Source organism: Electrophorus electricus, chromosome 1, assembly GCF_013358815.1.
Source record: "Electrophorus electricus isolate fEleEle1 chromosome 1, fEleEle1.pri, whole genome shotgun sequence".
Classification (NCBI taxonomy): Eukaryota; Metazoa; Chordata; class Actinopteri; order Gymnotiformes; family Gymnotidae; genus Electrophorus; species Electrophorus electricus.
Genome location: NC_049535.1, coordinates 29,037,110 through 29,047,737, shown reverse-complemented (window position 1 = coordinate 29,047,737; position 10,628 = coordinate 29,037,110). Strand labels below are relative to the sequence as shown.

Below are 10,628 nucleotides of genomic sequence, written 5' to 3'. Positions count from 1 at the left end.
TGTACCAACTTTTAAAATGGTCACATTTTAAAATGGTAACAATGGTTACCTGTCGGGTCAGGTAAAGTATCCCGATTCATAACGCAAGGGTGATATGCTGGCACATGCTTTCATTTTGCTCCATGGCTCACAATTGGGACCTTTAAACTCCCCACCCCCGCCCCCCCCCAAATTCACCCTGCCTTCATTAAAAGCTGTATCTCTGTCATACTTTGAAAACCTTTAATAGTTGCATCAGAAAACGGCAAATTCTAGAGCTTTGGCTCAGTCCTTACCAAACGTGCTACCCCGGTGTGTCACCTAGTCATCACGCTAGTTATCTCGGTTAACGGTATTTTGGGGATTATTTGCGCTGGCTAAACACACTTTTATAAATAGACGACGTTCTGGAAAAGGGCTTACCCTTTGATCCATTGGATGCACCCTTAGGTGGTGCTGCAGTGTGAAAGTAACTTTCAAAACACTTTAACATGCATGCACATTTGTCTCGTCCTCTCCAAACTCACCACTCTTAAGTGGTAGTCACTCAACAATCCTGTATAAAAATCATAATTAGGAGGCCAACTGAAAGCGACATACCAGTTTGGCTGCCGTCTCAACGTAGTTTTCGCTCGTCCCACGTGTCGGCGGCGCTGGCCCTTATCCACTATGGCGTCATAGAGCCCGGAAATCTGACGTCACGTATCACGCTCCCACTACAATGGCAAAAGAGGTGGAAGAGGGAGAACTAGCTAACTAGCAACGCAAGTTGATTCTTAAGGGTATCTCCGTTCTAATCAAATGTTACGGCCATGACAATGGCCAAAGAAAATATCTTTCTATTCGTCCCGAATCTGATTGGTAAGTTACGCGTTCTTTGCAGGTAGCCTAGCTAAACACAAGTTATTGCTGTAGCTACGTTAGACCATAGCGTTAGTAACATTGCTAGTCGTTAGCCAGTGCTGTGTGAGAAATTAGCAAAATATTGTATGAGTGATGGGCATTTGTTTTTTCTTACACATAGATTTTGAACAGTAATTTAATAACTGATGCCGTTTAACGACGAAATTCTCTCTCTTGAGCCTGACCGCATGACAACCATGGCTTACAGGATGCGAGTCGACTACATATACTAGCTAGCTAGCATACACTAGGTGGCCAAAAGTATGTGGGCCCCCCTCCTAATTATTCTAGTATTTCAGACACATCCAGTTGCTAACGGGTGTATAAAATCAAGCTCATAGGCATGCGATCTGCGTAAACAAATAGGTCGTGCTGGAGCACTCAGTGAATTTATACGTAGTAACAGGATGCTAGAAGTAAGTTTTGTGACATTTCTGCCCTGCTAAATCTACCCCGTTCATCTGTAAGTGTGATTATTGTGAAATAGAAGCATCCATTGGATTAATGTGAAATGGGGAAATGGAGCGACAATAGCTCAGCCACTTTGCAGTACACCACAGAAACTCAGAATTGGCCACGAGTGCTGAAGCTTGTAGCTCATAAAAATCCCCTGTTGTCTGCATCCAACACTACAGAATTCCAGCCTGGTCCAGGAATCACTATCAGCACCCAAACTGCATCGAAAGCTTTATAAAACAAGTATCCATGGTCAAGCAGCAACATACAAGCCTAAGATGCGCAATGCCATGTGTCAGCCGGATTGGTGTAAAGTAGGCTGCCACTGGTCTCTGCAGCAATAGAAACTTGTTTTCTGGAGTGATAAGTGCTAGTCTGGCAGTCTGGTGTAGGATAGAAGACCCCCTTTTTTTTTTTTTACCACAGTGCACAGTACCAGCAATAAAGTTGGGGGAATCTGAGTAATGCTCTGGGGCTATTTTTTCAGGGTTTTGGCTAGGCCCATTAGTTCCATTGAAGGATAATGTTACTGCTAGACCATAAACAGACATTTTAGATCATACGCTTCCAACTTGGTGGCAACCATTTGGGCACGGCAGCATGACTGTGCCTGTGTGCAGAAAATGAGAGCCATAAATACATTGTGATGGGTTTGGTGTGGAGCATGTCCAGAGGCATGCACAGAGCCCTGAGGTCATCCTCACTGCACAGCTTTGGGATTCAGCCAGGCCTTTGTGTTCACAAATGCTCTTTTGACTAATGGGCTGACATTCCCACTGACACTCCAAAATCCTTGTGGAAAGCCTCCCATATAAGACTGGAGGCTGATCTAGCTGAAGGTAGTAGTGGGATGAAGGCAACGAACTATTAATACCCGGGGACTTGGGACCCATGGATCATACTTTTGGCCATATAGCATATGGCTTTGTTCATGGAAAAAACTGCAGTCTTGGAGCAGCTAGCTGGTGCCCTTTGACTGCCCCCCCCCCTCCCCTTCAACAGGCAGTATTAATGATACGTCTCTCCCCCCCCCCCATCTTGCATCTCCACTCCTCTTTCCTTTTTTGCACAGGCTATGCCCGAATTATTCTGGCTCTGCTGGCCTTCTATTTAATGCCATGCTGTCCTGCACCAGCAGTGTTCTGTTACTTACTAAGTGCACTGTTAGATGCGTTTGATGGACATGCGGCTAGAGCCCTCAATCAAGGCAAGTACGTTCACGCGTCTCTGTTTTCTAGTGATGTTATTGTGATGTCTGCTCTTAAGTAACATTGTCTCTCGCCCACACCTGCAGGCACTAAATTTGGTGCAATGCTGGACATGTTGACTGACCGCTGTGCAACCATGTGTCTGCTGGTGAACCTGGCTCTTCTCTACCCTTCCTATACCTTCCTCTTCCAGCTGAGCATGAGCCTGGATGTGGCCAGCCACTGGCTACACCTGCATAGGTCAGTCACACAGCTTTCAAAATGAATGGCCGTTTTGTCTAATGATGAGGTTGCTTGTAGTAACACATTACATGCCAAAGGCTTTCTACCTAGCAGTTCAGGAAATCGGACTCAATAAGGTTTCAGTTACTAAGCAAATTGCATGTTCAAATTGTTATTGCAAATATCTAATATTACAGAGGTATAGAGGTGTTCCTCTGTTTTACTTTATTGGTTGAAAAACTAACATGGTTCATTTTCGTGTTTTAGGTGGTGGTTTGGTAGCAGTTTATTAGTCAGGAGTCCTGGCTTGGTAGCAATTTATTAGTCAGGGGTCCTGGCTTGGTAACACCTGTAACAAGAAGATACTATTTGAATTTACCAGTTTGTAAAATCAGCTGGTGGTAGAAAATAGATTTTTCACCATTCTTCAGTGATGACCCAAAAACTTTGTTTTCTATTCTCTCTGTCTCCCTCTGTTTGTCTCAGTTCTATGATGAAAGGAGCAACCAGTCACAAGACCATCGACCTTTCTGCCAACCCTATCCTCCGGATCTATTACACCTCCAGGGTAATGGTCACACATGTATACCTATAGTCATATGTCTGAGTGGTCGGTATTCTGGCACAGAAACAAATGTTAAATGTTATTCGGTAATGTGCTCTACACATGCACACATGCTTTCTTCCTTGGCCCCTCTTAACTGCTGTGTTTTCCCATAGCCGGTGCTTTTTTGCATGTGTATGGGGAATGAGCTATTTTACTGCCTGCTCTATGTGATGTACTACATTGAGGAACCACAGGGTGAGTGTCAGCAGTAGTTATTATATTCTCTTTCTGCCTAGATACACACATTTATACCTGGTTCTGTTGGGTTGTATCTCCTTAGAACCCATCAAAGACATGTAAGTGTAAACTGTGTGTGTGTGTGTGTAGTGTGGCTACAGTGGCTACTGGCAGCGTGTGGCGTGGTGTGTTTACTGAAGTCGGGCATCAGCGTCCTACACCTCATCACAGCTTCCTGCAACATGGCTGCTATCGATGAGGCTGAACGTGAAAGGGGGCGGAGCAAGGCCCAGTGAGGAAGGAGCAAGGGGGCAGGGCTGACAAATGCGGGGTGAACAGGTGCGATGGCTGACTCCAGATTGCTTTTGATAATCGCAGGAGGACCATGATGGATGAGAGTTGTGATGATCTAAAGTCACCCTGGTGATCGTTTATTTATTCATAGATTGCTAGTAATAATGTAATGGAGAAGTATCAGAATTATTATTATTTTTAATCTAAATACCTCTATTTTTCATTTTTGCCACATTTGTTAAATTAGGTTTTATTTTGTTGCTCACCTCATCCCCTTTGCAGAGTTATAGAAGGCTGTGCATTTGGTATTTTCCTTGTGTGGGGAAAAATGAATTGTATAGAAATTGAGTATTTGTTTCATTGTTATTAATAGTAGTACTGTTTATTGCTGTTTCTGTCTTTTAGCGCTTATATGACTTTTTAGCTCTGTGCTGGTATGAATGAGTGCCATTTTCTCAATTGTTTTAAAACTGAGTGTACTTGTGACCTCATAACCCAGAAAAAAAAAAAGAAAAAAAAAAAAAAAAGAAATCCTGTCATCCATAATATAACTGTACAGTATTAGTGGATCCGGGTAGAGGGACGCTATAAGTATTGTGTTCCTCGCTGTAAACGTACTCTGTACTGTAACTGGTTATATGGAAATAAAAATATCTTTATACAGTGGAAAGAGTATTGAATAGTCTGTTTACAGTATTTATATATTCCCATGCTCTCTTCCTGTGCTTGTTGGTTTAAATGACGGTGGTTTAAGTTTATCGGTGTACAGAATCCTAACCTGCCCTGTGTTCTATGTTGCGTCTGCGTGTGTTTTGCGTCAGTCGTTACCTTTAAGGACCTGCGACATTTTTTCACAGCCAGTTCTTTTTTTCATCCGAACGTCCAGCTGTCAACCACCGAGGATCTGTTGTGTGCTGGGCGAACGGTTTTCTGATTTTAGGAAATAGTATACGGTGTTTTGTGTATGTTTATTGTGATTTACTTTGCCATTTTGCGTCGGCCAAATCCGTGCGTTGGAGGGGGCGAGAGGACGACACTGCTCGAAAACATCGGATGGAGGAGGGGACGAGGACAGAGAGGGGGTGTTCACTCAAAATCCCATCCCTTTAAAACAAGGGGGACACGGCGGTGGGGGAGATAGCGGGGCAGAGAAGACGGGATAAAAAAAGAAAAGGAAGAAAGAGCGAGGGTGGGAGGGAGAGTGTTACAGAAAAAAAAGAAAGATGTCATCCTCTCGATTGAAATGCCGAGGCGGAGCCATGGACTACGACCGATGAACCGCTCGCCAGACAGGAATAAGATTTAACGCAACACCGAGGCTTGCTCACATACCGCTCAGGCCCAGAAGCGGAATCTTACAATAAACTAGGTTGCTTTTCCCACGCCATACGTGCCGAGCGACCGCTGAGTACACAGACAACATCAAAATCTCATTTTTGAACATTGTGTTATTTTTGCATGATTTTTTCACACAGCTGTCTCATTTATAAGCCACCATTCCAGCAAAACTACATGTGATGTATTATTTAAAGCATGATAAATATGACTGTTAAATTTTAATTTGCGAATGTGGCGATATATTCGCTTAGAAAATTAAGACTTTGTGAAGCCTGTTAATATCATAAGAGTTTTAAAATTTGTTTTTAATTTATCGTGTTTTAATACTAGTTGAATAGTAAGTTAATTTACGGCATTGGAGCGTGTTTTCATATCTTAAACATTTTTAATACTATATCATCGTTCATGTTATTAGTCTCCTTTCGTAACGGACAAATCAGGTAAAACATTTTAGATAATTGACGTAAAGGGAGATCTTATCCGCGTACTGTGTCTCAGACGTAATTGCTTTAAATTATCATAACCACGTCAGTTCATCATCGCCCCTCAAGATGGATGCAGCTTGGAGCAATTTCCTTTTTCAGGTAAGATGCGTGTGTGAACAGTGCTGAAAGTTAAATGGAGAATTTGTCTTGAAATAATTATGTTGTGAACTAGAGTACCATTCTCCCACGAGGTTTTCAACAAAAAGGCAAACTATTTTCAAATTTGTGGTTTTGCACTTTCCAACTACAGACTCCTCCTTCGCAATCCCAAACGGACACTACCCTCCAATCAGATCTGCTGCCAGAGCTCACTGACGCTCACCCGGACCCTCCCACAGAGCACATAGCCCCACCTCCGTCCACAGTGGACACAGCAGCGCTCAATGAGGAGCCAGAGCCAGGTGAGGGAGGGGCCAGAAGGAGAAACAGAGGTCAAGGTTTTCTGCTCTCTTTCATAGTTGTCTGAACTTATTAGATAGTTGTTTAAATAAATCAGCACTCTAGTGATGAAGTTCTGGTCAGTCTGGTGATGAGGTGATCTTATTCAGAGATCATCGCAGTAGTTATTTATTGGAGTTTCAGGGCAGTCAAAATGGAAGCGCAGATAAATGAGTAGTTGGATGTGCATTGGTTTTACTTTCATTCGTACGCCACTCAGTGATATCCTGTCTCTGGCTCCTTCTTGACCTCATTTATTCCCCTCTTTCTTTTTCAGTTAAACCTGTCCCTCGGCCTGCCCGGCCTGCTCATATCTGCTCCATATGTAATAAGCAGTTTAAGAACAGTTACAACCTGCGACGTCACCAGTCTGTTCACACTGGTGTGAAAATGAAGGACAGAGCAGCCAGAGAGAAAGTGGATGGAGGAAAGACAGGTGCACGTGTGGAGAGGCAGACTATTCCTCTCTCTCTCCTCCATCTGTCTATTCCTGCTTCAATTCCAACGGCTACGGACCCCATGACCCACCGTCCCTCGATCAGCAACCAACAGGTGGAGACGGTGGCTGTATCTATTACTCCAGCAACTGTTGCCATGACAGTGGCCCAGCCACTCCCAGCTGCTGTAGTGGTTACTGGGACAATGGTACAGGTTGGTCCTTTGTTTGTTTGTGTGGTTTTTTTTTGGTTTTTTTTGCTGTGCCTTCCCCTTCTAAAGATCTGCTTTAGTCTTTTCATTCTGCCCCCTTGTTTATCTCTGTCTTTATTTTATATCTACATCTCCTCTTCAGTGCTCAGCAAAATCACCATCAAACTAGAAGAGATGAGTCAATTTCAAAAGGCCTGTAACCTCCCACAATCAGGGCACTGTGTTAGTGATTGTGTAACAAGTGATGTGTACCTTTACTAACTCCATAGATTCAATATTGGTAGTCAGTGATATCTGATGAAATACTTAAAATAAAAAGGTTGTTTTATTTATGTATTTATTTATTTATTTATTGAATTGATTGTGGGTGTTGTCCTTTTAAATTGTGCACAGCATCATAACAAAATCTCATACTGATCCCTTAATCTCTACGGAATCTTTTGCAGACTGCACCAACCTCCAATGCTACAGAGCACCCAAGCGTTACCAGCCCAATCCAAATCTCAATCCCAATCTCAAATCCTCACCCTAATCCTAGTCCTAACCCCAACCCAAACCCTAATCCGGTAAGGAAGAATCACGCGTGTGAGGCATGTGGGAAGGCTTTCCGTGATGTGTACCATCTGAATCGGCACCGGCTCTCCCACTCGGATGAGAAGCCATACTCCTGTCCCATCTGTCAGCAGCGCTTTAAGAGGAAGGACCGGATGAGCTACCACGTCAGATCCCACCAGGGAGGAGTTGAGAAACCTTACGTGTGTCCCCACTGCGCCAAGGGTTTCTCGCGGTAAGAGACAACATATACACAAACACAGCCCTCCAATCTAGAGGCAAAAAACACTGAGGTACATATGTGTATGTTGCTGACACCTAAACATACTTCAATGAATGTATGTAAGCATTCATACAGAAAATCCTCTCACAAGAGAGAACACTTATTTTTAACTTTTTTTTAAATATATGCTCTATAATCATAAACGCACACAAGTTAGTGATCAGTGTACAGTTCACATTGTCAATGAGTCCTCTCCTGTTCACTTTTGCTTGCAGTAGAGATTAAATGGCTGTCATTATACTGAAAGCTGGTGAGAGACGCCCTGATTACTAATTTGAGACAGAAAGTGGGTCAATGAGACAAGGGAAAGATGACCTCTTGCTGTATTTATCCCCATCCATAACTCACCGACACAGTTCCACCATGTCTATACACATATATACATTGACCTACACTAACATTTAGAAAATTTAGAAAATTTGATTTAGAAAAAATTGGTTTGCTCCTCTCTTATGTTTGTGACAAGACTACCTCCTTAGCCCTTGGTTGTTTAGGTTTATTTGAGTACTCTATTGAGATGCATCATTTGTTGAAGCCCTCTCTGTCGCTTCCAGGCCTGACCATCTCAACAGTCACGTGCGGCAGGTGCACTCCACGGAGAGACCCTTCAAGTGTCCGGTAATGTCAGTGTCGGCCACCCTCGCCCTTCACCTCTGTCACGCGCTCTCTCTCTCTCTCTTTTGGCTCTCTGTCTTTACTTCTTTCTTTCTTTTTTAAAAACTTTTTTCCATCAAAGTCCCACCTTCTACCTGCTTTAAAAAAAAAACAACAAAAAAAAAACTTTCTCAGACTACCAACATTTTCTTGAGCACAGGCTTATTTATTGATTATTCAGAACATGATTTCGCAGTGCAGTGTATTAGCCAAAGGGACTCATTCGGTTCAGGCTAAACTCATTAGGAGTACTGATACTCTGACCTTTCTGTGTATTTATGTCCTCAAGCCTGTTTGTTTACCCTTTATATGTAGGAATGTGCAGAGATCAAAGGAATTGGTCATATGTAATGCGTCTGCATTTTAAGTGTGAATAAGAGAGATCAAGAAGAAGTCTTTGTGTGTATTATATGTATTGTATGCGTCTGTGTTATCACACACCCTTATCCTGTTTGCAGACATGTGAGTCAGCATTTGCTACAAAGGATCGGCTACGTGCTCATATGATCAGACACGAGGACAAAGTCCCCTGCCACATTTGTGGCAAGCTGCTCTCTCCTGCATACATCACAGATCACATGAGGGTCCACAACCAGTCCCAGCATCATGTCTGCCACCTGTGCAACCGCAGTGAGTTTTGATAGTGCTTTAATGTTTTGATTATGAATTATTTTGGCGCTTGCATCTTTTGGCAGCTTATCCACACTGTTCTCTCCCCACCTACTCTAATTAAATATAACCTGAATTGTTCAATATCTTCCTGAGTAATATTGTTCCTACATCAAGCGAAGTGTCCACCTCTTCTTTCTGTCCAGGCTTTACTACACTGACCTACCTGCGCGTCCATGCCCAGAAGCACCATGGGCAGGAGTGGAAAGAGAGCAGCGTGGGCCGAGGCTCAGGCCCTGGCGGTGTGCTGTTGTGCCAGCTATGTGGAGTTCACTGTAAGACCCCCACCCAGCTCCAGGGTCACATGGCCACACACGCCACCCAGGCAGATCCCACCGCTCCCAGCGCCATCGGCAGCAGCAGTTCTGGGGCCACGGTGGCCACTGCCACCCCAGTCTCCAGCCCTCCAGGCACTGTGGGCCTGCTGGTGACTGACTGCTCCAGCATCGCTCCCCAGAGCCACAGCTAGCCCCAGGCTGCCGGGGCAGGAATGCGGAGGGGGCCAGGGTTTAGGACTTTTAAAGAAAGGGAGAACGGTTGAAAGGGAACAGGTAAAGGCCACAGGTGTGATGAACTGTCTGCTATAGATGTTTATATGCAAGAACATCCATTTTTACGTTACTTGAAGGTTCACAAATGAGGAGAGCAAAAATCAAATGTGTACATATACCCTTAACAATACTCTTAAAATATCTGCTTGTTTAATCTTTCTCTCTCCTAGGCTGTAATTGAGAATCCAAACAAAGAAGTCCCCCGCCCTCCCTCCGCAGTCCATGACACCTCATAGCTCACAAACATTCAGAAAGAGCTAACAAGATTTTTTAACATCAAGTTGGAGATTTTAGAGCAAGAGGTTATCCAGTCTTTTCAACTACTCAGAGACTTTCAGTTAGACATGTTGGAGCTGTTTAGTCCGATCTGCTTTGGTAGGACTGCTTGCTGTTCTATGAGGATCCATTTGACTGCTGGGTTGCGTTGAAATGTTACATCAATCACATCCCAATAGAGATCCCAGTCAAATGAAGGCTGTTAAGTGTTGTCCCAGTTTATTATAACATGCCTCTAGTGATAATAAATTTAGAATCTTAAAACTAATTATGAGCTATAAATATCCATGTTTTCCAATCTTAACTGCCTTTGGTATTCAAGCAAAATGACTATAATGAATATTACATTGTCTGTATTGTCCATATTACAGCACATCTAGGCTGCCTTCTTGGAGGAGATTTGCAGCTGTATGATAGGGGATCAAATAAAGTACCATTTCCTGTCATAAATTCCAGGAACCTGTAAAAGGTTCATTCAGAATTAAATGTCCAACAAGTAACTATTTGTATTGTTTCTCATGTGTGGATATAAAGGACTATTGTTAAGTGTTTTTTAAGATTCCTCACTGTTGTTGATTTATCTTAAAGTTTTGACCAAGGATGTAAACATCGTTTGATGTTGCTTAACATGCTGCATAATGCTTTATCCTTGACCATGTTTGTGTTGAAGCTTGTTGAACGCCAATATTTGTTGCTGTCACTGTATCAATATCTAATTAATCAATGTACAAACAACGAACATACACCTAATTACAACAACTTTAACTAACAGGAGTATGTTTTCCGTCCTTTGCTTAATTGAATGTGGAGAGAACAACCCATTGTTAGTTTAGACCATGAATTATGTTGGATCAAAACCGTATTCGTTGCAGTGCATCATATACGCAT

At 43.0% G+C, this 10,628-nt stretch overlaps 2 protein-coding genes across 2 annotated transcripts; both read left to right on the top strand.

Annotated features, from left to right (window-relative positions):
- The first annotated feature begins 673 nt into the window (after positions 1-673).
- Positions 674-4,512, top strand: cdipt (CDP-diacylglycerol--inositol 3-phosphatidyltransferase (phosphatidylinositol synthase)). The gene is made up of 6 exons (XM_026997908.2): positions 674-840; positions 2,411-2,545; positions 2,633-2,786; positions 3,255-3,336; positions 3,489-3,570; positions 3,703-4,512. Exons 1-6 carry the CDS (start codon positions 792-794, stop codon positions 3,846-3,848), a joined length of 648 nt encoding a protein of 215 aa, XP_026853709.1. The 5' UTR covers positions 674-791; the 3' UTR covers positions 3,849-4,512.
- A 495-nt stretch (positions 4,513-5,007) lies between these two features.
- Positions 5,008-10,511, top strand: LOC113569842 (vascular endothelial zinc finger 1). The gene is made up of 8 exons (XM_026997916.2): positions 5,008-5,768; positions 5,920-6,070; positions 6,385-6,758; positions 7,202-7,542; positions 8,145-8,208; positions 8,703-8,874; positions 9,060-9,464; positions 9,635-10,511. The coding sequence occupies exons 1-7, from the start codon at positions 5,736-5,738 to the stop codon at positions 9,380-9,382; spliced, it is 1,458 nt and encodes a 485-aa protein (XP_026853717.2). The 5' UTR covers positions 5,008-5,735; the 3' UTR covers positions 9,383-9,464; positions 9,635-10,511.
- The last annotated feature ends 117 nt before the right edge of the window (positions 10,512-10,628 follow it).